This window comes from Ylistrum balloti, unplaced genomic scaffold (genome assembly GCF_031769215.1).
Source record: "Ylistrum balloti isolate Yb309-2 unplaced genomic scaffold, AGI_CSIRO_Ybal_v1 Utg371080, whole genome shotgun sequence".
NCBI lineage: Eukaryota > Metazoa > Mollusca > Bivalvia > Pectinida > Pectinidae > Ylistrum > Ylistrum balloti.
In genome coordinates, this window is record NW_026782596.1 from 68,523 (window position 1) to 96,516 (window position 27,994).

General features: G+C 33.8%; 1 protein-coding gene across 1 annotated transcript in view; it reads left to right on the forward strand.

Moving 5' to 3' along the window:
• Positions 1-660: 660 nt before the first annotated feature.
• LOC132560565 (TOG array regulator of axonemal microtubules protein 1-like) overlaps positions 661-27,994 on the forward strand; it is a 35,635-nt gene continuing 8,301 nt past the window's right edge. Inside the window, exons 1-9 of the mRNA XM_060225230.1 lie at positions 661-2,559; positions 10,497-10,662; positions 10,786-10,893; positions 18,326-18,403; positions 20,766-20,956; positions 22,640-22,678; positions 24,341-24,537; positions 24,833-25,128; positions 27,437-27,553. Of these exons, the coding sequence (XP_060081213.1) occupies positions 661-2,559; positions 10,497-10,662; positions 10,786-10,893; positions 18,326-18,403; positions 20,766-20,956; positions 22,640-22,678; positions 24,341-24,537; positions 24,833-25,128; positions 27,437-27,553 (3,091 nt within the window). The remainder of the gene's footprint in view (positions 2,560-10,496; positions 10,663-10,785; positions 10,894-18,325; positions 18,404-20,765; positions 20,957-22,639; positions 22,679-24,340; positions 24,538-24,832; positions 25,129-27,436; positions 27,554-27,994) is intronic.

Genomic DNA, 27,994 nt, shown 5'->3' on the forward strand with positions numbered 1-27,994 from the left:
ATGCACTGTCACAATAAGATGGTTCTTGTGATTTATGGTGTATAATTTTAGAAGAATGTCTCACTGTTTTAGCCAACATATAACTTCTTTATTTTGCAATGAAATCGTAACATATATAAAAAGATAGTATACGCGCATTAGGAACGATAACTATTAGTAATGGTATATTTCCAGTTGTGTTTTGTACAGATGGTTGCGTTTCGTTTTATTCATAGCTGTTAATTATCGAAGTTCTTATTTCAGCAAACAGTACGCCCCTTAATGTGAGCAAAGACTGAATGCGTATCCTTATTTGACAATAAACGAGAGATGGAATACATTTTATGTGACAAATATGCACCTGTGAGTAACAATAATCAGATTAATTGAGTTCGTTCCATATTGAATAAAGTTACGGATCCTTATTCGACATACGGGTTTCTCAATGAGTGGTCATGTGACCACCATAGTTTGTGTTGTTGTGGAGAAGTTCGCCATCTTTGACAGCTCTACAATGGCCGAACAGTAACGTGATATTTGTGGATGCATGTGAGCCTTAAGTCATGCTGTGGACGATGAAATGTATGCCATGCAGACGGAGGATTACACCAACTTGAGGTTTGACTTGGGAAAGATCCGGGTCACATTTTTTATTCGATTTTATTCCTGTCCTTAGGTTAGATGGCTGGTAAAGTAGCCAAGGTTCATGTAGCCAAGTTTCCAGTCCATGAATTTAATGCATCGTACCTAGATACAAATACGCCGGGGCTGTGGAATATGGAACAAAATGAGGTTCTCGATCAGCTAAGTGATGAGAGCTTCAATAGACGTGTTGAGATTTTGGAACAATTATTAATTACCGTCAGGAGAAATGGAGGACGTTTACCATACACAGATCCTCTTGCCATATTCAATGGTCTTTCCTTGGCCCTCGCGGACTCAAATTGGGACGTTAGGCTCAAGTGTATACAACTTATTAATGAAGTCATTCCCCAATTCGGAGATGACTTGGACATTTGCATGTCACGCATTTTGGGAAAACTCATACCGAACATTGGGGAGAGTAAGATAACTGTCAGACGAGCTGTGATTCAAACCCTGCATGTGTACATGAAACATACCAACAAAGTACAAGGCCTTTTACGAGCAATTGTTCAACATGGGTTAGAAAACACAGACCCAAGGGTAATTAAAGAGACGGTGGTGGCATTACCTATGCTATTTACACCAGATTTCAAACGTGAAAACTTCTATGAGATAACCCAATCTCTGGCAAAAAAGTTGCTTGATAATTCATCTGTTGGAGATAACCTCAGGGATTGTGCATTAATGACCATGGACAAGATCAAGAATCTAGTTGGGGAGAAAGAGTTTGCGATTTACATCCAAAAATTGTCAACACCTTTGAAACGATACTATTGCCAGTTAACAGGAATGGATCTTGAATCTGATCCAATTCTGTCCCAAGCCCCTACCCCTAGAAATTCTAAACAACATGCGTTTTCAAAACCTTCAAAACCAGACAATGGAAATCATCTTAATACAGGGCGACAACAAATTGTTGAAACTTATGAATTTGGCATTATTCCTAGTCATGTTATGAAATTGATCAATGACCAAGAGAATTTCAAGCTAAGAGCACAAGGTGTTGAAGAACTGAAGTCTATAGTGAGAGAATTGCAAAGTAGTGATGTTACTGGAAATCTTCATCCACACATGATGCCTTTTATTAGCTTTTTAAACAATCTCATGGATGATTCAAATTTTAAGATAACAACTGTCACATTAGAAATACTGAATTCTTTGGTGGAAAAATTAGGGACAAACGTTAAACAGTTTCTGCGACCCCTTTCAAACATCCTGGCAAAACGTATGGGTGATAATAAGATAGTTGTACGTCAAGCTGTGATGAGGGTTGCAACCAAGATGATGCAAAGTTATCAAGCAAAACCTGTACTGGCAGTGCTATGTGAAAACTTGCAACACAGGAACTCAAGAATTCGTCAAGAAACATTAAATATCGTCATAGCAGCACTTTTAACTTTTCCTAGTTATGATTTTGACTTGCCCAAAATTTGTCAAGTTGTGGCCCCTGTTCTAACAGATAGTAAGCGACAAGTTCGTCAAGCTGCACTTGAATGTTTAGCTGTGATTGCACAAGCCATGGGACTAGGGAAACTACAACCTCTTGTGCATGCTGTAGATGGTGTGGAACTAAGTTCTGAGGGGGAGGGGGTTATGACTGCTGTTCAGGCAAGACTTGCAAGGCGTCAGCTTCCTAAATTGAATTCTGATGGCCTTGTTGAGTATGCTACTCCTATTCCTTCCTCTGCCTCCTCTCGAACACCTGTTCAATCTCTTGGTGCTGATCTTGACTGGATAATGGCAGTCGGTAGTACTGGTTCTGCTCGCCAAATATCAAGATCCGATACAATGGAGGTGGAATCTGTGACATCTTCATCTGCACGTTCAACTCCAGCAGTCATAGAAGCAGCAACACCAGCAACCAGTCGGCGATTCATGAGTGCTGGCAGAGGAAGAAATAAATTGCCATGGGAAGAAGATGAAGGACATCGACAGGTAATATAAAAGTTCAATGTTAAATTCTGAGTCTACTGTATTTTCCAGGTTAGAAGTTGAACCAGTATATGGGTTGCAGAGCCAGATTTTATTGATTATTTTCGATTTGATCCACATAGAAGCTGCACCAAGAAATCAGCCGCACCTTTTCTTATGATATGGTAACCATTATGTTGACGAAAATTTGTTGATATAATGGACAATGGAAGGCAATTTCTCAAGATCATCAGTGAAACATTTAATGATGTTTGCATATGAATTATTGGCAAATAATTCTTTATTTTGTTGATATATTTAAAAAAATTATTCTTGTTTTTGAAAATATGTGAAATAGCAAATACGCAAAGATGAAGAGTCTGACATCATATATGGTTTACTATTGAAGTAATCTTTACAGCAATTTTCAAATTATCCTGTATACCATTATAAGTGACAGTCCTACACAATCTATTTCAGTCACAATCATTGTTAGCAGGTACTCATAAAAAATGCAATATCATCTTGTACTGGTATATTACAATTTTTGTTCATTCTGCTGGGTTTTTTTTTTTTTGTTTTTTTTTGTTTTGTTCACATATAAGTTGCCTAGTTGTACATCAGACCTACAAAAAATGTTACATTCTATTATCTGGAAAATACAATAGTCACAAAACGATTCAGGTATAAAAAAAAAGGTAGCTGCTTGCAACACAAGCAATGAAATTAAGTATATTGGTCAAAATAAGACTGCAGACCCATGGATGGGTCAAAGGCACATCTTTCAAGGCACATAGGAATTGTTGAAATCCTGATTGCCTGGAAATGGGTTGTCATGATCAGCACTTCCGAATAAAAAATTCAATGTACATAGCAATAAAACCACAAAATGTCGGATATATTTCAATCTGAACTTATAAAACTAGCCCGATGGTCCTGTTAACTGTAAACCTAACTGAATCAAAGCAAATTAAGTCAGCTGGCCTGGGCCAACAGGCCAGCAACTTAATCTGCCCCTGATATAAACTTTCATTGATAGGTTTCAACTTTATTGTTGAGCCAAAAATAAAACAGTTAAGTATAGTTAAAACATATATGCCATATATTTGCCTACAGGGACTGGCATTTCATATGTATTTTCTCACTGAGGCAAGAGTGATCATTCAAGAACAATATGTTATATTGAAACCAATATATATGTAAGCTGAATATATTGAGAATTTAATTGCAGTCATTAAGATTAAACTTGGATTCGTCTGAACATATCTTCAAAAAGTGATGCCACAATTTGAAAAGCAAGTAAACACTGAATAATGATTGAATGACTTTGTCATTACATACTATTGCTATAAAAAAACATTGCACACATATATTTGGCAGTTATAAAACTTTTGATGGTTGTATGAAATTATTTCTAATAATTTAACCAAAGTTGAAATTGTTGGATTTCAAAAACCAATTGAAAAGAAAATGTTTCATGCATGAAGCACACACTGCATGCAAGAATCAGGGCAGTTGGTGCACTACATATTGAAATAATAACTTTTATGGTATTATTGGTAGTGTATTGTCTTTCTTTGTTGTGGAAGAATATTTTCAAAAAAAGGAGGAAAGAAAAGACTAAAAGAGGAATTTATCTGTTTTTTAGGGCAGATTCCATATCATCTAACTGGATTGATTTCATAATGTGGCTTAATTTCAAAACAGATAGTTTACTCCATAAATTTCCTTTCTAACTGATTTTTTCAAAGTGGATGTTTGATTTGAGAAGACTTTAAATCTGGTTCTGGTATTAGGCTTCAACCTATAGTTTGCACTTTAATGTTGTGCATATACAGCAGTTTTCCAGATTATTCTGAGATAGTTATTTCAACATTGGTTTGTGTCTTCAGCTCAACAGAGTTATAGATGTAGTTTAAATAAAAAAAAAAAACATCAAAATTTTATGTAGTTGGACCCTTTGTACTTCTTTTAGATTTAGAGAAGTGAATTTATACCAATCAAATTTGAATCCCTCTCTTATTTCCAAGTTTATCTCAGATTTTCTTTCCTGTCTCACAATATGCAGTAAAAATGTAGTGGATTTTGGGACTCCGATGTTTAAGTTTCGGCATAGACTACTGATTGCTTCTTGTGGGACTCGCCCAAATTTTGAGAATGCATTATATCTCTTAGTAATGGAACTCCTCAAAATTTTGGAAATAGGGTTCTGGATGTGCATGGGAAAAAAATATACAAAAATTGCTGAAATAAGAATACTTGTTGAACTTAAGGTTTGATAGAGATGAAGATCTCATTCTGCCGTCATTACTAGCCTAAGCTTGTTATTTATGTCTGTTTAAAGTCCTTTTTATCCCTCCTGTGGTACATGTCAATACAGGTGGGGGACATTCATGTTGTACTGACATTTTTGTTTTCTTTAGTGTTTCACTTCTATTTCTTTTTTGTGTGCCCCCTTCTCTGAAAGCTGATACATACACACAAAAAGGTAAAACAATGAAAAGACATCTACGTTTTGTATGGTTTTGTATATTGAATATATAGTGTATTGCAGCCCACTGCAACATTGAAAAATGTTCACTTACAGTTGTAGCTGAAATTTTGGCCCATGTAAGCAGATGTTACATACTGTTTCATGAAAAATGAAAATTTTACTTGATGTCATCTTGTCCACAACATTAAAACTTGAATTAGAACATTTATAGCCCCATAGAACTTTAAGGAACACACCCGACTGTCACTTAGGGAACAAATCCAAGGAGGACACCGACATCACTTATACATGCCAAATAAACATCCTCCCCTCTTGTTACCAACACATCCAAGTTCAAGGATACTGCTTGCCATATACTAGTACATAATGTACATATGTATTTTGTCTTAGAATTGGAAAACACATACTGTTTATTGATTGTGGTAAATTGGATGACTCGAGTAAACTTCAAGCCAAAACTTTTATGTGTAGATATTGAATATCATTTCTGATGGGAAAAGATCGTATTTCTCTTATTATTTGTTTTGTTAGATTATTATTTAAATGAGACTGCAGAGAGAGGAAATGCACTCAATAGTTGAGAATTCTCCAACCTCTTAAGTAAAATTAAAAAATTTAACAAGAACGGTGATGGACTCTTAAATCTACAATATCCATTATCATTAATAATGTTATTCTCTCTAAATCTGTTCACAATAATATCTTTAAAACCAATATTTTTGAAAATATTTTGAGGTTTACTATTACAAATGGGATATAGATATATGAATTATATGTAAAGTCTATGAATTGTTACTGTGGATATCAGACTGATTTGAAAAAAAAGTTTTATGAAATTAATTATTTTTAGCTGGCAAAGTGACTTGTGTCTTAAAACTTTTAAATAGATGAAAACTAATTTTTATGGTAAACTTTCTATTTGTACACAAGCGTTTTTGTAGATTTACCCCATTTCATATAAGTGTTTGTTTATGAACGTTCTTGAGGCAATCATGACCATTTAATATGACATGCATTATTACATGCTAGATGTTTGAAATTTATAGTCAGCTTAGATGACAAAACTTTATAGACCAACATCACATAACTTACACCAGTGCTCTTTCACATATTCATTTTGATTATTTGATTTGATTTGTTTTAATGTGATAGGTTGAATAATAATGATTTGATAAGTTGTTGTTTGTCCAAAATCAGAGAGTGAGTACGTGTAATATTGTATGGTGAAGGAATGGTAGCTATGTAAATGTCATAAATTCACTGACATAAAATACTTGTGTACACCTATCACAACACATTGTAGATATACATGTAAGCATTACATAGTCCTCATCAAAGGCGTTTATATGACAGTTGACTTGCAAATAAGGTGACAGATTTTGTGACGCAGTGTTGGCAATTGTCTGAATTACGTCCAGTTGAATAACATTGTGCCTTGGTAATAACTAATAAGTATTACCTGTTGGTTTGTATGTTTGAAATGGGTATGGTAGTTCTGAATTACCCTGTGGAACGGGGTCAGAGCTTTTCAATGTTTTAAATCTGTCAATTATATGAAATAACTGGCCCTAGACTGGCTCTATAGCCCAGTAGAGTTGTGGGCTTTAATGAATATATATATAAATAAAATGTGTACTTTTGTTTTAGTCTCCTCAAGTTAAACAATACACTGCACTGCTCGCCACAATGTGTCTAAGCAGACAAGTTAACATCTTGATAGAAAAGGCATTGTATGGTTGACCTTCTATCTCACGCTAGTTGTAACTATATGTGGTATTTATACATTTTCTCTACCTACATGGCACAACAGCTGTGATAGATTAACGGATGCGGCTTACTGATAAAGACACCTGATTTCCAGTCTAGATCATGATCACAATTATGTGTTAACAAAGTACGAAAGTCTCAATTTTTTAAATTGTTATCACAACAAATGCCAATGCTTTCTAACTTCAAAGTTTGCTTGATAGGGCAACTATCTTTATGAGATCATTCAATAACTATTTGATTATAATACACAGTGTTATAATTAGTTGTGAAATGATGTTAATTGCCAGACATACATCGTATCATGAACATTTTACATATTTATTGGGAAAGAGATCACAAGGCAGAACAATGTAGAAGTGTTATGAAAATTCCCAATTACCTGGGTGTATAGTGCCTCTTTGATAGTGTATGGATAAGGATAACTATAGAGGCCAGTCTCTTATATGTAGGAAGAAATCCAAATATTTATCCAACCTTTAGCTGTTCATTTTGTCTTAAGAAGGATTAACAAGCATATGACAATGGCTTGATCAACATAAACTCAGGTGAGGTTATGTACATGTATGATATAAAAATGAAATGTATGCAATGTTGTCCTCGCACTTAAATCTATTTGGGTTAGTGGAAGTCACTTTGAATATGGCCCAAATGGTTCATAAATAAATTATTTACACTCCTCTAGTGAGAACTTGGCCTGGTTTCTATGGTGTAATTTATTTATCTGTTTACATTTTAATATCTACTGGGAAATATTCACATATAATTATGTACGGATATGATTTTTAGAACTTGGTAGGGAAGCCTGCTGGGAAATGTGCATACAGTGATACCTTGAGATACATGTATGCGCAGGTTGTGTTTACTCTCAATAAATAGACCTCAATCATGCTAAGGCTTTCATGGTAGGTCTCCTACATTATATGCATCTAAAAGGTGACAGGGATTTGAGAAGCTTAGTAGGAAAATCAAATATGGTTGAATAAACTGTTCATACAGAATTTGCTATAGAGAGTTATGTTGGCTTTCTCTGTGTTATACACCATTCTATTCAACTGCGAAATGCGATAGGGTGTGTGTCTCGATCTTTTTGAATCAGAGACGGCTGACGTATATATGTATTCATTAAGATTTGATGAGGGGTCTGTCAGTGTGTACATACAGAAAGAAAACTCGCGGAGCATGACAGTTGTAGACAACTAGCAAAGGAGAAAGGACTTTTGAGATAGACTAGCAAAATATAGGCAATATTGGATTCGGACTGAAGTTTCAAGTAATAGTGTGATCAAGATGACTGTATACATTTGATTTAAATGTAATAGCAGTGCAGACATTTGTTTACACACAAACGGGATAACAAACATGGGCTTCCTCGACACCTGGTCCTCGCTAGGTGTGGAGACTTTGTCTGTTGTCATCACAGTTCGCCCTGTAAGTACCAAAATATTTGTGTGCTCATCTAAATACTCAAAGGCCTGACGTCAGCCAGCATTTTTAGGCTTTCAGTGTATTGGCAATATCAAGTACTGATATGCTCTTTGTGTTTTATTGAGATGCACTGTATTAAATTGATATTCTGAATGTTCAAGAGTCAAACACACAAAACATGATTTCAATTGTTCGTAGAATTGTTCATAACCAGGTTGACACTCAGGCAGAATATTGACAAACAAATTGAAATTTTATTCATATGTACTTTAAAAAGCCACAGATAGGTACAACTTTTTTTTATGTTTGTTTTATCTTTCTAGAATTATTGATGTTATACAAATTTTCACCGGTGTCATGTATTGTAACAATGTTCAATTGAGTATTTCTAAAGCGTACAAAAATTGTTTTTAGATTAGATTGTCTAGTGATTTCGACCAAAGTTTGTATCATATGCATATCAGAACTTATTTTCTGACTTTATGTTACAAATATGATAGAGACAAACTAATTCTTACTTCATTCTTATCTCCTAATAGTGAATAAAGATTACTTTTGGTCATGATTCATTCATAATCATAATTGCCCCCAAGAAATGTTGAATTTCAACCCAATTCACATGCAAAATGGGCTTAGTTCAGTGAGTATGACCAGTGTGGGTTTTTATATGTAATAATTTTGAATTCTTAATTTTAATCACTTTTGATATATTAATTGCCTTAAAAAGAAGTGATGTCATTTCCAGAAAAGTTCATATCCAAATACTTAATTGGAAATTTGGCATATGTTAATACATATTGATTTATGCATAAACTGGTATATGGAAAGTCTAGCTGTGATAGCTAGTTATTTATAGGTATTCATTATAGTGTAAGGATCATAAGGATCATATGTTAGTTACCAAGTTCAATAATGAGGACTTGCTTTAATGATCAATCACAACAGTCTGACATGATGACTTAACAACGAAAGGTCACAACCCAGTATTTGGATGACCACAGTAACACTGGGTTTTAATTTTTCAAAAGTAGTCCAAAGTTTGTACTGAATAATGAAGTTCAGATGTGAAAATCCTTTTGACAGATGTTTGCCCAATTATAGAACCCACAGTCTACCTATGATATATGCCTGAGTCCTTAAAAGGGTTTCTTGTATGAGTGGAAGGGATATTTTGGTATACATGTATGAAGCATAAAAGGTTGCCAGCTTTGAATATGGGATACTAAATATTGACTTAACAGATTAGAGATGAGACAACCCAATTGTAATGTGGACTAGAACAATTTAATCCATTCATTGTCCGTGTCTACTGCTTTCAGGAACAAAGTATATGAGAAAGCACCTTTAAAGTAAAACACTTGTAGTACAAATGTTAAAGGAGGTGGATATTTAATCACATCAAGTATGTTGAGTATATGGTCATTGTAAGTTATAGAATATGATGATCATTCAAACAAAAAATGATATATTTTCTAATAGTTTTGGTTGCTTGAGTAAAAGAAGCAAAACAAAAGAAAAACCTTGTATTTAGGACCTAGACAATCACAGCCTCCTGCAGGTAAAAGATGATTAAATGGATCTAGCAAACAAAGGGAGACTATTCATTCTGATATTCAGGTTGAGAGAATGTAAAGAATTGAATATCACATCAATTATTAAGCTTGATCTAATTGCCCTATACTATAAATTCAATGGTTTTTGGTTTTGATTTTTAAACATTATTTTCAAGGGGTTCTTCATTTACATTACATTTTCTAGAACTGAATGATATTGCAGAACATTTTACATTAGTCAGTGATGATCAAATCTTTACTTACGAGACCAAAAGATTTATGATTTCTTAAAAAAAAAAAGAAGCAAAATGGGAAAAAAAATCCTCCATTTCGCTCCAAGCATTTAGCAGAACCTGAAACTTGGAGCCACTGAAAAATGAGATCTTTTCAAAGTAGTTTTCAAGCCTCTAGCTTGTATGTATAGGATGGCCTTCTTGTTTACCTATGTTTTGTCCTTGACTTCCACGCAAATTTAAAAATTAACCATTTACTACCATTGTAAGTGCTTCACTTGTGGTTTTCCTCCTCATTACATTATATCAATGTATTGCAATAACATTTAAGATAAAAAAAAAAAATAGAAATGGTTTATGAAAAAATTTATGGGAGTGTTGGATATCAATAGTACTAATTCCTGACACACTGTACTTTTACTATGGAGTGGCTGTTCTGTATTAACCAGTATACACTATCACATTCAATGTTTTTCTTTATTTCAGAATGATGGTCCACCCAAACCACGAAACACATCTTGGTCTGTGGACGATACTGGAGTTGATGGCAATGATAACCATGGTAATGTACCAACACCAAAACGAGTACCAAAACGACGAATTACAGTGGTGGGGCTCAATACAGCAGATGAGACAGCCCAACAGGAATCTAGTAAGCATGAATATGATTTTCAGTGATTAAGCAGTATTCTGCAACATCAGTGTAATGAAATGGACTAGAATTAGAATTTGTATGACTTTATCTGTTTAATTGAGTGCTTGTTTTTGCTTACAGATTCCTATGCTCAGATGCACTTGAACAAACTGAAGAAGAACCAAGGAAATCAGGGCAAATTTAATGCCAGTCCAAATACAGCATTTGACCAATCAGATTTTGAGAGAGGTTAGTATTACATACATCCATTGATAATCATTAGTAATGACCATCCCTTAATAAGATATATGTATACGACACAAATTACCCTGTTCATTGGTTGCTGTTTATTATGCCTCTAGGTAAAATTTACGGCGGTTGTTAAGACTGGCTTGTTATTGTGATTCTATCTCCTGGTAATGACCGAGCTGATACCCTGGTTCCATCCAAACCTACACTAATTAATTATGCATCACATCTACCAACAACAGTAAAGGTGTTTACATACAGGTATATTATGTAGATGCACTGGTCTGTACCTTTTCTTGTTATAGTTGGTGATTGTAGCATGGAAAGCTACAGGCACTGTATCAAAAATAGACTGATGTTAGTCCTCTGAAATTCTATATGTGATGATTAGCAAGGTTTCTTGTATCTGTGGATATGCAATGACAGATCCTATATTGATGTCAGAGAGATGATTTACTTTTCATTCCTAACATAACAATAAGTAGATCAATAGGTATCTTTGTTCACCTGAAAAACAGATTTGGTACTAATCGATGAGCTTCCCATACAGGTATTTCTGGGGTCATGGTTCATTTTATATATCTTGGTTTATACACCTGTGCAAGGTGCTTTTCAATCTGGAATCCGTTTAAAGATCACAGTTCATATATATGCACCTGCACAGGTATTTCTGTCTAGGTTTGTTTTTGAAACAATTTTTGTTTCATGTTGCTGTGTATAGATAGTTTAGCTATAAAAGACCTAATATATTTTTTTTTAAATACAAAAACAAATTTTGATATTTCTCTTCCTCTTTTTTTGATCAAAGATGGATATTGATTAAAAAAATGCATGTGCCATATTTCAATAGATAAATTCAAAATCAATAAAGTCAGTACCAAAACATCTGTGTCTGAAAAGAGTTTTTATGGCTGAGGAGTTGATGTTTATGTTATTGTTCATGTATCATTCTCATCAATGTTAATCTGTTGGTAGAGATGCTATGTAAACATGTATCAGCTCTATATAGTGAAAGTGAACACAGGAGATACTGTTGATCTATATACATTAATGATAAGTCATCACTCACACGGCTTGCTAGATATTATCTTTATTAGATGGTGTCTTTTGTCATGAACTACTGGGAATATATTTTGTGATGGGAATATGGTTATGTTAACAACAACAGGTGTGTGGGCTGTAGCAATTAATGACATTGTGTGTAGCCTGATAAACCTTTCATTTCAGATGCTGACTTTTATACCATTCCACTATTGCTTATGAATTCTAGAGATAATTAATATATTCAACAGATTACTGCTGATGATTGATTTATATAAACACAAACTTAGAATCAACAGAACATTTAGGAAAATATTTTGTTCACTTCTAAGATTTGACCATGTTACAAATATCACAATTATGAATTTTAGAAGAGCTATGTTAGAAAACATTCTTTTGCTTCTATTTAATCAAGCATTAGGCTTGATGGTTTTAGCCATGTTAGGATGAATTGATGAAGTAGATGATTGTACATTGATTATCATTTTGATGGTAAACATGTGTCTGACTAGGTAGTTTTTGAGTTTCATATCTAACACCACCAAGAAACTTTTTTCATCTATGAAAAAGCCTGTAGATTACAGGGCATATTTGAGGGCTTTTAGGGACAGGTATGCAAAATCCAAAAATTTGCAATTGACACCTGAAGATTTCTTCTCCAATTTACCAAAGTGAGACAAAAAAGGTCAAGGTTAAAATAGGATCAACACTACTGTTTAATTGATGAGGTATTTCCCAATATCAGTTAAATCTGATGGGAGGGCTGATCTGAGGTGGTCTTTAATTTGGCAGTTCCAATTATTCAAAATGGAAATTCTGAATACACATTTTGAAAACAGGTTTATCTTATATGAAAATAGGTTATTTGTTCATGTGTGATTTATCCAAGTGTTCATAAATCATTGTCTTCAGTTTCATGGTAAGGTTGTTCCCACATTAGAAAATGCATTACATAATGTGTTTGAAATGATCAGATATCAAAGATAAGTTTGATATGGTAATACACTGTATTTAAGTAAGTACTATGCAGCATCTCAACAACAATAAATAGGAAATTGTGATAATTCATTCGCAAAATTAATGACATTGTGTTTGTATTTTCTGTTTAAACCTCTGTTCAACTATAATCAGCCTCCTATGATTTTTTTTTAGTTTGATCATTTAGTTGGTCAATTTATTTTTGACAATATTCAACTGATAGAAAAATTAGCATAAATTTTGTATTTTATAAAGCAATTTTCATTTTGATTGTGCTAGATCTGCATAAAGCTCTCTTAAACCCTGTTATCACTGTATACGATTTGTGTATAATAGGCACAGTGCTAACGATAAGTCCCTTATACTAAACCCAGAATATATATACATCAGGATTGGAATTAATTTGGATTAGAGATATAACACATGAGATAATAACTGTGAATGCATGGTTTTAAAGTTGTAAGATCTGCTTGGTGAGGCCTGTAAAATGTCTGGTTATTTAGAGCTAAGTCGACAACAATAGATCCGCATTGGGTTATTGGATAAGTGCCTAACATTGAGTACGTAGTAAGACCTGTAGGGTGGTATAGGGTCATTCTAAGCGAACAAAATTCTATTATTGGAATGGAAAAGATCTACTGATCAATGTAATTCATGGTCTTATTTCCAGTTTCAAATGTTAAATGTTTTTGTGGATTATAATTTAATTTGACATAGCATATTAGATTCATGTTGATCATTGATTGGATTTTTGTGACATGGCTATATATTAGTATAATATCTTAATATGTTTTGGTGATTTCTACATAGCAGCATTATGTATGTCAACAACAAAGTGATGGCATTGATCTAGAATGAAAATGGTCATGGAATTATATTTTTCATATGTTTGAAATTTCCGATAAGTTGGTGAGAAATGTATCCTAATTGACACTACTATCTTATGAATAGAAACTGTGTTGACCTGCCTTACATCTGGAAGCACCATTGATTTCATAAGTCACTGATGACTGATCATACTGTAATGGAAGTACATGGTTGTAGAATTCATTAGTGCCAGTAGGTCGATGATGCATAGCAATGAAAGTTATTGATAAACAAAGGCAACAGTTCAACCTTCTTTTGTAGCTATGATCCTCATATAGACATGCAAGTTGTATTGAGTTAGCATACCAACAAATAGCTAATTCGGAAGTGGGAGAGGGGGCAATGAAAATCTAGTAAAACGATTCATTTATTATAAGGGTCTTGAATTCTTTTTAAAGAATTATAGAAACATTTCACTAATATTGTTAACAATACATTTGATGATTTGCACATAATATTTATGTGATTTTTAGCAGGAAAATTTCAATTGAATGTTGATCCAATGCCTGAATCTTATCATCCAGAAAGGTTGTTTCTATAATATATAACCAGGAACTATGAGATAGTTAGAACCATAAATTACCAACCATTTCATCCTGAGATAAGATATCATTATTTTGCTGAAGATTCTCTCCCATGGTAGAGGATGATTTACATAGAGAAGGAAGTGTAATTATTACCTTGGATAAGATATCGTTGTAGTTGCTCTTGCTGAAGATTTTCTCCCATGGTATAGGTTGATGTATAGAGAAGGAAGTGTAATTATTACCTTGGATAAGATATCGTTGTAGTTGCTCTTGCTGGAGATTCTCTCCCATGGTATAGGTTGATGTATAGAGCAGGAAGTGTATAATTATTACCAGGTATACACATGTACAAGGATACAGTTTAGTAGGTAATATTCTAATTGATATTGAGCTTCAAGAAAACTTGCTTGGTTGAAAATGTAATTTTGTCTGAAATATTAAAGAAACTGTTAATTGTGGGAATTTTTGAGTAACTGCATTAAGTGATTAAATCAATTACAATGTATTTTGGAGGAAAGTTTTGTTCTTGTATTCAGGAAAACTTCAAAGCTTATCAAATGCTGAAGTGAGAAATTTGTCATGTAATAACTTGTCGGGTCAGAAAGACTTTTTCCTTTCATTTGTGTTCTTTTGATAGATTTGATATCAAATGTAAGTTTATGGTACGATATATATGCTAGAGTGTTTCGAGTATTGTTGGTTCTTGAAAGAAAAATTAATTTCAATGTGCAAAGAAGTCCAACATCTTTGGTGTAGTTTGTAATACCTTTACTAATGGCTTCAGCTCTTGTGTCGGATATAGATTGAAAAGGTGCTTTATACATAATATGCATGAAGCTGGTTGAGATTTTGTCATCTATTCAAAAGTAGATGTGTAAAATTTGAAAATTGATTGATGTGTGAAGCCAAACATCATGCATTTGGAAAAAGTGATATAACAAGATCTTCAGCGATGTCCAAGCAATTCATTTATGGTCATAACATTTTATTATCTTTTAAAATTCAATTAAAGAAAGAAAAAATCTTCACAAATACAAGGTGTATGTGTAACATGCTGTAAAGGTAAGATTACATTTTATTGGTATATAAAAATTTGTGTTGACAGGTACTTCAATACACTTAGTTCAGTGTAGAAAGGGCAGATTGTTTATGGTTACAACCTTTAGGTGTAATAATAAAGGAGCACATCATTACAGGAGACTTAGCTGTAATTATTATTTGGTTCCTATATTATAGAGGCTTGGAGTAGATTGTCCTTTCTAGATGATTTGTGATTATATGACATCAAGCAAGCTGTTGAATCGGACTTTGCAAACATTTTAAGTGTGTTTTTAAATGTAAAGTGGACTTGACTAAAAGAATTTTAAATTGTTAAATATGTCTAGCATTGTGTAATGAGGCCTTGGTTTAAAATGTGACAATGTAAAAGAAAAGTTGGAAATTTAACACCATTTTATTGTGTATCCACATCACTTAATGGATAAAGTCTTATATATATAAATGACATGGCTATTAACATGTACCCACTATATTTTACCTGGTTGTATTTTACAAGTTTATGTTACCTCATTACCTCCTTATATTAGACACGCATTTATTAACGACCTCTCTCTGTTACTATGTGTGGATTATATTTTACTGGGAGTTAAATGAAGTGAGATGTATATGAAGCTTAGGAATAGCAGTATGACTAGATATGTTGGTTCTTTCCATTATGACTCTGGTAACACAGGGTTTGTGTATTTATCATGATGAATTTGAAGTGTTGATAAGGCTGAGTGTATAAACAGGTTACAAACAATGCGACAACATACAGATGACTGTGACAACAACACGCTTAAAGTCTACCACACAGCTATTTCCTTTTATTGAATCTGACATGTTCAGGTTCAAGATTTGTCTCAAATTTGACACATGCTGGTGTTGGAGAGTAAACTTGACCCTGTTTGATATTCACTGTGGGAGGGTAATGGAAATGTCAGCCAACACCTTGATCCCATTGATCTGTTAATAACATAAAATGGAATAGGGGGTTCACCAATAAATAAAACACTTGACGCTTTCCTACCACTGATTTACCTGGAATTTTATCTAATGTGTTAAAAGTAAATTTTAAATCTTTCAAAATAATAAAAAGTAAGTGAATTTATCATTTAAATGTTGGAATCAGTAAAGAGGCTTTCATCTAATAAAAAAATTTATAATGTATAGCCAGTTTCTCTTCTATTACCACAGCAGTAAATCACATTCTTCTAAGTTATAATTAATGCACGGCATGCATGGCGGAACACAGGTAGATCACTACAATATATCTCCATAACAAGATTGGATGTAGTCATGTGACCTCGAAAGGGATCCCAAGGGAAGCATCAGATCAATGCTGGGTTACAGAGAGGTCACATGTTCAGCAGCACCTGTTAAGTACTGGTCATTAGTTTGGATGTAAATAGGAGATGTGGCTGCTGTTTGAGTATATAATAGGTTAATCCTACAGTGTACCTGAGTGTTGCTGTGTGGTTCACCGCATTAAATCATCATTGTGTCATTAGATTTTAAACAACAGAAAGTTACTATCATTTGGTGTTTGTGTCAACACATGATGATTATTATGAGGTGGAGTATGTGTGACAGGATTTTGTCTGATCATCTGACTGTAAGATGACTGTTATAGCGGTAACAGTTATGGGACTGACTTGTTCTGTAACTTCCAACACCACAGGTACAGTCTGTTATGCTGGAATTATGTATTTTTCAGAAATTGTCTTAATGTTTATGAGACTGATATATGATTTAGTAGGTGAAGTTTAAAATTGTTTTCATCTCTGATAACATAAATGTATGTTCATTATAAGTCAGCTATGTTTATTTTGGTTAATTTGCTACTATATCATAAAAGAAACATAATGAACTATCACTTCTGTTGCAGGTAGTAAAGAAAATTTTAATGTTTTGTTTTTTCTTTTTGAAAAAAAATACTACTGTGGTATAATGCTATTGAAGTAGAAGTGACATATTTCCTTTTCGTTATATATCTCATTGCCGAAGGGAACAGATGGAGATAACCATACATTCAATAGAAATCATTACTGATACAACTGTATCTTGTTTTTATGATTAATTGCCTCAGCATCTGTATATCAGATGACAGTTGATATTATTTGGATTTAGGTAATGGATTACCGAACTGGCCATTAAGATGATATGGGAACAAAATTTCTAATAGTGTATTCAGTTACAATATGGTTGTCCTAAATGTTCCTCAGAGTAAAGACCTGTATCTATATTTATCTATTATTAAAGTGTTTCTGCAAGGGATCATCTCAAGGGATGACCTGACCAGAAGGATTAGTTGTGTACTGTCATGCATAGTTAATGAGATTTACTTCTGACCATTGGTCAGCTTATTCAACATAATATGGTCCTTGGATGATGGGATAAGTGGTCATTTGTCTCCTGATTTGTAATTTATGACTTATCCCATTCATTGTCAGGTTTCATGCATACAGGTCCAGGGCTCTCACACTCCATGTTGGGACTGGTGCACAGGGCCCTTAGAATTGGGGAAAATAGCGGCGCCGCGTTTTCCTTAGAATTGGGAAAACTTGGGGTCTAAATTGTGAAAAAAAGATACTATTTTGCTCTGGGAATGGAGCCGAAATCTTGCAGATCGAGAGCCCTGAGGTCTGTTATTCTTATACAACCAAATTTTTTGTCATCTGAAACTAGACCAAGTCACAAATTTTGAATAGATATTATTCTACAGATTGCTTTTAAAAATCCTAGGAACTTTCTGATTGATAACAGACACTTTGAAATGTATTGGATTTTAAGTTACTTGTACTGGTTATAAATCTGTGATTTAATTGTATCTAGATAATTTGTGGATTGAAGCAGCTGTTGTGTGAGAAAGCACTTTGGGGATGTAGGGAACATTTTAAACCTTAGGAGTGTTCGATGTTTTACTTTATCATGTAATTTGTAGTTCTTGAGTACACTTGTACTTAAATTACACTTTCCAGAACAACCACCACCAGTACCTGAGAAAGTCAAAACTAGTACCGTAAAGAGAGCTCCCAGCCCAAGTATCCCCAAAACTTGTAAGTGGGGAGTGTCGATAGGCTTAAGCTGCCTTTTGGCTGCTGCTGCTATTAAAAACTGTAATACTTTAATTAGAAAATTTTGTTTTCATTAACAAGTGCTGTGATGACACAATTTAATCCTAACCAATAAAACGCTCTCAATAGACTTAAGCTTTTCAAGTAATATTATTTATCTAAATTGATTGTTTTCCATCAATGTCAAAAGCTGTTATAGGTTATAAGTTAATTTCGGTCAAATGGCTAAGCAATTTTTTTTTCAACAAAGAGCCTTTAGGTCATGTCACTGTAGCTGTGGATAGAATTTTAGAAAGCATTGACTCTATTTTCTGATATAGAAAAAATATTGATTGTTATCTTAATACTTACCTTTTCAGAAGGTATAGACCAGCTAAGAGGAATTGATCATATTAATGGGTAGTAGAGATAAATCACTTTCCTTCAGTTGTCATAATATAATGGTTTGTAAAGGGAATGGGGTCTATGACATTAGAAAAGCTTTTGTTAACTCTTTATTCGTGAATACATTGGTTCATTGGGGTAGAGTTGCACAAACTTCTGTTCATTAGTTCTGTTGAAAAAGAATTTTTGAGAACTGACATATTGTCTGAAGTGAAAAGTTGGTCTAGGACAATCTATGAATTAGAAAACCAAAGGTAATTTATTCCTCACTACAGCTTAGTATAATAGATAATATTGACTTTGTTATAGCTTTTTTAGAAGTTGCATTGTGATGATGCATCAAGAGGGTCTTGTCTTTGAAATTGAGTGTATACAGTTATAGCATCAAATTATTTTTACACTTCCACAGGTGTTCTTTATCAAAAGTTTAATGTTCATTTATACATTTTCAAAGTTGTAATTACAGCTTCTTAATAAAATTAATGTCCCTCCATATAAAATGTTCCTTTAGTTATTAATTTTCAAAAGTAAACGTACAACTTGAATACTTTTGCTGCAATTACACAAATTTCATTCACTTTTTTTCATAGTTAGTATTTAAGATGAGTAAATATCTCTAGGGACTACGGGAAAGTTTTTGTTCTCTACACTTAAAGTGAGCTTTGCTCAGCTTATATTAAATCCTGTTTTTCCACCAGACGTAGCTGCTTCACCCTTCTGCCCCATTGAAGTCGACTACTGGAGAGGTAGTAAAAAAAACACCTTATGTTGTATTTTATAAAACTTGATTACTGTTCTTTCCATTTTAGCAATGTTGGATGTTCTAGACATTTCTCTAAGAAAATGTTATGCTGCATGCAGTTCAGATATTGCTGGAATTTTCAGCAAGGCAATTTATTTATGTTTGCTTTTGCAATTTTTCAATTTCTCCAATTGTCTGTGTGTGCTTGGTATTCTGTAAAGATGTCAATTCTATGTTTATTTGTTACTAGTGCTCCAAACTTACCTTTTGATGGCTTTGTGTCCTTGGGAGTGGAGGGGCAAGGCAGTGAGAGAAATCAGTGCTATAAATGATATGAAGAAGTGTAGTTAATTTATTTTTCCTTTTATTTTGTTTGTTTTGAAGGAGGGTTTGGTGCACGAGTAGCAAATAATTTCACATCATGTGTATCAGCTGATAGTACAATTCCTCGTCTGTATACCAGGTCTACAATTATCTGTTGTTTCCTGGGCTAGATATAGAGAAACATATTTGAAATATTAGTACTCACTACATACAATATCAAGTGTAATTACCAATTTTTTGTCCTTTTTATGTTGTAATGTTGCATGTAACATTTAGCAATGAATTTTCATGATAATCTGAAAGTCATAGCATTGTTTGGTCTTGCCATCTTAATCTTTGTTGTATATAGTCTTGATACTAATAGGCATCTGCATGTTTTTCAACTTGACTTTAAGATCACATCCTTGGGCTCTGTACAACTTAGACTTGGATGCCATTCAGATTTAGTTTCTTGAGAGGTTTTGATTTATATTTTTATAATGTTAGATTACAGAATATATTTATCATGACCTGTTTAACTTGACAGATGGAAGTTTTAAGATTTTGTGCCATTTCTTAAGGTTCTCTACCTAGTGTTGATAATACAGGGATACCAAGGAACACTTCAGAATGGGAAGCTCTTCTTTAAGTACGAGATAATGATCTTTGATTTTGAGAGAATTTTTTAATCACAGTGTTTACATAATGTCTTGGATTGATGGATATGATGATTTTTGTGAGTTTTTAGTTCACAGAGAAATAAAGATTTAGTAAACTAAACTGATTTCAGTTTATTAGCCAGTGTCCTTGCCAGTGTCATTATGCTGGGGCAGAGAAATGAGAAGTAAGAAGTTTTAAGATGTAAATTTCTGTCAGTATCATCTGTTTCAATGTGCTAATTTTTCTCTTTTCCAGCGAATGATGAATCTCCCATCCCTCTCAAACCAACTTTGGCCCGTTCTGCCACCAAGCGCAGTACAAAAAAGGTGCCGCCAATTTCCACTGCTCAGTCGGACAAGTTTTCTTCCATGCCGAAGGAAGATGATAGTGATAGTGCATATGCAGCTTCCTTGGAGAGTAATATGGAAAAAGAATCGCACCAAGAGGTGAGCAGCTTTTCATTATTATAAGGTCAGAGGTCAACGCACTCGTTTTTATGGTCAGTTGTTTGGTGATAGTCTACTTAGATGTACAAATGTAGTGGCATGAATGTATTACTGTTCACTTTCTGTACATCACATGTTATTTAATATTGTCCAGGCATTGTGCATAGCATTGAGCACAACTGAACACATAACATTAAAAAAAATATCATTAGTTTAAGCTAATGAAAATTTGTCATTCTTTAAAAAATAAACTGTTCAAAAGGCACACACATGAATAGCACCTTTCAACACAATTCATTTTATCCAAATATGGAATCACATTTTCTGCTTCAAATATTCATCTTATATAATAATCAGTAGTTGGTATATATGCACCGTAGTTTGTAGGACTTTAATTTTTGATAAGTGGCCATTAGGTAATTACTAGTTGGCTTGATCAAACTATTTTGGTTAGTGTATTAAATTATTTTGATTAGTTCATGGTGTTGTTTGGCCATCATTGGGTGTGTACTCTCTTTATCATGATTATAGATGATATACTAAAATCCTAAAGCTATGAGTAGTGTAATAGGTATATTGTTCACCTAATTATCATGTGTTTGTATATAGTAGTGAAAGACTGCTACATAAGTGGTAATATCCATCAGAAAAAATTTACATACTCTCTGTTTGAAAAAAATTTAAAAGGATTCATTTTAAGTGTACTGTTTGAAAATGGGTCCCATGACTGTAAAATAGAAAGCCGTAATATCAATATGTCCTTTTTGACATTGATATATCATTTTCGAATCAATTAGGCTAGGGTACATTTTGGTAATGAATGTGTTCTTCCTTCTATGAAATGGTGGGGGCTTGTGTCTGGTGATGTTCTCTGTTGAGAATACAGAAGTATATGTAACTCATTTGCCTAATTGAGGCATAAGATTACAGGTGTGTTGTGTAAAAAAAGCTGGTCATGTCTGGACACATGCTTTGCCTTAACGTGCAGCTAACTGTCTTGCGTCTATATCTTCCATTACTGAAAAGCTAGCCTTTTGAAAACTAAGAAAATACAGCCCTTTAATTTTAACCATTGTGTAAGCAAGGCTGTTGTTGAAGATCATTTATTGAGTGCCAGTTTGTGAATTCAACAGTCTGAGTTGTTCTTGGGATTCATTCATAGTATTGGATATCTTCATTCATTAATTACAATGACAGGAAAATTAAAATGAATATTCTTTACAACATCATTGCCCCCAAAGATTTGAGAAAGTATTCAGAAAGCAATTATCAAACTAGCCCATGGAAATGTTTATCATCCATTACAATCTTTTCATCGTCAGGGAAGTGTTTTCGTTATTCTTTGGTATTCCTACTCGTATATTTTATCAAAATATCTTTCTCAATCTTTTCATGAACAGATTTTGACATTGAAATGATTTGGATGGGGTAAAATTAATGAGGGGTATAAAAACATGATGATGACATGCAATGGTGTATCATATTTTATGGAAAGGATCTCGGCATTAACGGGGAAAGCACTAAAAAATCTGAGATGCCTATCCCTTTCAGACTTGATTCCTTTGTAGGAATAAGTCTGTCGGGAGTTATTACCTTTTTAGAAATATAACTGTGAAACTATACTTTTCTTTCCTTTTGGGAAATCTTTGACTCAGTAGTGAGCCCATGCCTTTTTGTTGACAGATGATGAAGTACCTCAACAGTATCCGCAATGGTTCCAAGGTTTGTGGGATTGCACTCACGCATGTTATTCAGTTTTCATTTTTTGGGTTTATTTTTCACCTCCAGAAATATCCTGTGTTTATATTCTAATTCATATTAACAAACTTTCATTAACAGTACCTTGTGCAATCTGTTGATCAGCTCTCAATGAAAAAAATATATCAAATATTTAATTTGTAAGTCAATCGCATCGTTGTGATCTGAAAACATTAACTCTATGTGAAATTCAGTATTTACAAATTTTGTGATAATACTAATTTGTTTAATGTTTCGTGCTCAGTGCCCTTAGTATGAAATAAAATTTGTTAAGTATTATATGACTCCGTATTTAAAAAATACTTGTGTGTTAATGAAGAAGTATCAGAACCGGTACTATAAAATGCTCTGATATTTTAACAGAATTTTCCCTAAAAAGATGATGATCCCCAAAACACCAAGTGCTTGATATCCTTCCCACTTACTACGGAAGTGATCATTTAAGCAATTATCGAAGTATAATTATATATTGGCAATAAGATTGAGTGAGGAGTTCATGTCAGAATCTTTTACATAGGAATATTCACAATCTTTTGTCAGATCCATCAAAAATGTTGGAAGAGTTTCATTGTAAAGCCAATTTAAAAATAGGGAATTTAGTTCTTGTGCTGCATAATTGTAATTAAATGTTTACAATGATATATTATCTCTATGTTGATAGGAAGCACTTTGGTAGCCGCAGTGACTTTCTTCTAAAAATATTTTGTTGCAAATTCTCATGTATGTTGCTTCTCAGAGTGTTTTCAATTTATAAACCGTAGTCTGAATCCTCTTGGTGTTTTGTATATAGTGTGAAGGCATTGAAATGTTCTGATGAAGCTTTTTCAATACTTTAAGTGTTCATTTTTCATCTACTCTAAAAATTCCACTAATTACTACCCATGAGTGAAACTGGAATACATAATTTGATGATTTTTCTAACATTGCTTTTTATTTTTTATTTTTTTTTTTTTTCTTAAATTTTATTTGATTTTGAACTGTTTCTTCAATTAGTTAAATGTACCAATGATTTTTTTTTTTTTGGCATTTGATAAAATTGATTACTTTCTCACTGTATACACTTAAAGCAGAGCCAGTATTTGAAATTTATTGGTCTCAAAATGGTTTACAACATTTTTTCTTTCCTTTACCTGGCTTCCTCCTGAGAATGAATTGTGAATAAACATAAACTTTCCTGTGTTTCTTGCATGTGTGATCAATAAATAATGCAATTCAGCCAGATTAAGAGATTTGTTTGAGTAAGAAATGTGCATGATGGAGTGATCACGAGGATAGACACTGAATATGTATTATCTATTATGTGCATGAAGGATAGAAACCCATACATAAACATAGCATGTTTCCATATGCAGTGAACTTATTATTCCAATGTTTTGAAGATGTTCATGAATTTCAAAAAAGTTACAAAAATCCTTTGATGGTATCTTCATCAATGTTACTTTTGGCCATGCAGGCAGTATTGATGCAAAATATTTTCATCTTTTTTCAGGAGTAGTTTTCACATTAAAAAAAAAATATCACAGGTGCCAGCAATGCAGAGCTCTGTTTGGAGACTGTCGCACATGAGGGACTTTACACAACGTATATGTTTATATAACCTTTCAAGATGATGGTATGTTTTTACAGATGATGAAGTCATTACAAGGAATTCGGAGCAGTGCCCACAAGAAGAAGGAAAAGGTTGTGCTAGAGAAAAACACAAGTCAGCAGAGCTTGACTTCAAGATCTCCTTCACCAGACTTCCATGAGAGTGGAATATGGAGCACATCGTCACGAGATAATGACTCTGATGCTAGCTCTCTTTCAAACCGTAGCAGGAAGAGGTATACATTAATCACTGTCAGGCTTTTTAATTTGAGATGTCAAGGAACATCGGAAATTTATCATGAAATGATCTTCTTTCATGGATAATGATTGATTGTGAAATAAGTGTCCATATTGATTTTATAAATATTTCTTAAAATTTTCAGATAAATCTTAGTTAATCTGAGAATCTTAAACTCTTGTATTACCTAAAAATTAGAATGTGTTTTGTTTAAAGCCATGAACTCAAACACTTCACAAACGTTTCTGATATGGAAAAGAAAAAAACTTGATTTGCGATTTCTCATCTTTCAGTAAAAAGGTAGAATCTCCATTTGAGTCAAGGCCAAAGTTAGCAAGGTCAGAGGTTGACCTAAGGAAGACTAGCAGTAATCGTGAGGATTACGGATCGGATATGACAGACTCGAGTAGTAGTAGCAGTACTCTACACATAGACTACAACCCTGTCAGTGGGGTTACCTTCAGGGAAAATCGTAATTCAGATGTCCAAGTGGTTGGACGTGGTTACAATGATGATGCCATCCCAACAGCAGAGGCAAAGGCCAATGCTGCGGCAGCTGCCAATAAGACTCGGCGACGTACTCAAAAAGGTAACAGACCTCTTGGTAGAGAGAGGCTGGGGTTATCTGATGGCAACTTGTACTCCACTTAGGCTGTCTTTACTCTAATAACTTTCAAACCTCTTCACTTTGTTTTGAATCCTGTTACAAAAAGAGTGTTCTTGATAAAGTAAAGCACAGGGAGGCCAAAAGAATGTGTTATTTTAGATATGAAGAACTGGTAAGATCATAGTGAGTTTTCTTTACAAGAAAATTGACTCCTTTCTGTTAACTTGAAAGATCCTAAGTTTTGATCGTTTCAATATAAGGTCTTAGTTAATGTTTTGATCATTAAATCCCAAGAAGACAGTCATTTTTAAAACGAAGAAAACTTCAATTTGATAATGAAGGTTTTTGAGTGCTTTCCTGAAGTTTTGTACTCTTAACAAACAATCCTATGCATCACTGTAACAGACTTCTTGTCAGACAACTTCTACCATCTGCATGCATGTTTCTAACTTTACAGGCTATTGGAATAGGATGTTCTGTAAACCAAACTAAGTTCACAACACATTTTCCTCCATCCTTTGTTGACATGTCAGAGTGACACATGTGATTGTGGATATGGAGTGATATTTCACTGCATGGGCTCCTTTGTATTCTACTTGCATGTATATAATTCATGTATTAAACATTAATTTTGCCTTGGAGGGAAGTCATTCCATTGGTGTATCGTAAAAACCCATGTAATGTGTGCTTTTTTTTTTTTTTTTAAGTAAATGTTCGATGTTGAGGGTGCGCAAATTACGTAACTGTAGGATTTTCAAGGTTTTTTTTTTATGGAAAAATCAAAGATTTTGTAGGGCTGCCACCTTTGTTTGTCGGGATTATCTGGTACTTAAAACTGACACAAAAAGGATTTTACTTCTTTATGAACAAAAAAAAAAGATAATTACTGTATATATTAATGCAAACTATTCGAGTGAGTATCATGCAAAGTGTTTGACAACGTGACAGTAACTAGACAGACAGAAAACTAACAATTTGGGACAATGAAAATATGTCAATTATAATTTGATCATCTTTTAAAACACTTACATGTTCGACTGTTAAGGTTTCATTTGATTTTCCTTTTTATCGGATGAGCACATGTCTGTTTTCATTTGTGTTAGCGGAAGTTAGTGTTGACATATTAGTATACGGAGTGTAGATTGAGGCTTATCATGGGACTATGGATTGAATTCATTATTTATTGATATTTATCTTATTGATGCTTATGAAACATATATCGTCAAATGATAAAAAAGAGGGAATAGTCCTTGTGCCATTATCTTACGAAAATGTGTAATGAAACACTGTTCTTCTTTAGATATACACATTCCCTGTGAAGCCATTCTGTGATCCATATACAGATTGCTTACATATACAGAGTTGGGGGCCTCAATTTATGTCAGCTGGCTCGCAGAGATCCTATGTATCCGTTTTTGTCATGAGTAGGTAGATAATGACTTGTACCTGTGATTTCAATACTTAACGCTGTTGATTAGGACTAACGTGATGACAAGTGTGTACTTAGATAAATAAGGGATAATTGGATAGGTTAGTGAATGGCAGCATGATGCGTCTGGTGTCAAAGAAACAAACAAGATGCAAAAATATTAGGCTGTAATTAAACAGAAGGTTGTTAAAAGTCAGTAAATGAGATGAAAACAAATTTTGAAGAGAATATATTTTATATCGTTGGTCTGATGTGTAAGCAGAACATTCTGAGATCGATTTCCTGGCTCTGGGAGATCAATTTTGACAGAATTTTGGGGTGTGCACATCATTCAAGTAGAAGCTTTGTTTACCATTTTCAGCCCCAAAAAGTACTTGCGCACATTATGTAGGGGCGCACATTTTGCTGGTTTTTACGATATGTAAACATTTTTATGGGAAGTGCCAGACTTTAATCCAGAATTTGATTAAATCAGAGGCTGTTTTAATTGTAGGCAGTCATAATGTACTTATTTGATTTTTTTGTTCTCTGGTTGAAATTTTTCAACATTTAGCTAGAAAAGCTTGAACCAAAAATGAGCTTTATCCTGAAATTTAGTGTTCTCTACTGAAAAATAGCAAGAGATAGAACCACTTGGGAATAACAACCTTCATGGTGTACATAATCCTCAAAGATAGAAAGATCAGCTTTAATGATTAACAAGGTAACTGTTACCCACATATTATGTCTCCCAGATATCTTTGAGGTTTCATATCTGGTATCAAAATCAAATGGAATGAATTCCTGATAAGGTTGGTCAATATCACATGTCACTGACCTTCACATCACATATCCCAGCATTCCATGATATCTTTTTTTCAGGACCGTTATTGTCTCCTCTAGGCGTGGCTTCGTCCAGCAGTCTCGGCTCAGTGGAGCTGGATGATGACCAAGCCCCTGCCAAGGACGGAAACATTGGTGTCCGAGTGGTGGGCAGGGGTATGTGTCAATAGCATTTACAGTGCTAGGGTAGGGAAGGATATGTGTCTGAAATTGTTTAAAATGCTAGATTAGAGGAAGCTGTCCTTAATATTTACAATGCTAAAGGTGGGGAGGGTTTGCATCTATAGCATATACAATATTAGAAAAGAAAAGAATGTTTAAAAAGTGTACAATGCTAGATAGTGGAGGGTACATATTTATTGTGTTTGTGTTACGGTGAAATGTTTTAAAGTTGAAAACATGCAGTAAGCCTTAGTGTTTTAGAACTTAGGGAGATGAGATGAGGTCCCCTATCTCACTCCAAAGAGTGGCATTATTTTTCAATGATTTTAGCAGGGTAGGATAGGGGCATATTTATACTGCTGGTGTAGAAATTTGGCATGGGAGAGGGTACAAATCTGTCAAAAAAGGGCCTATGAATTTGAGGAAAGTTATTAG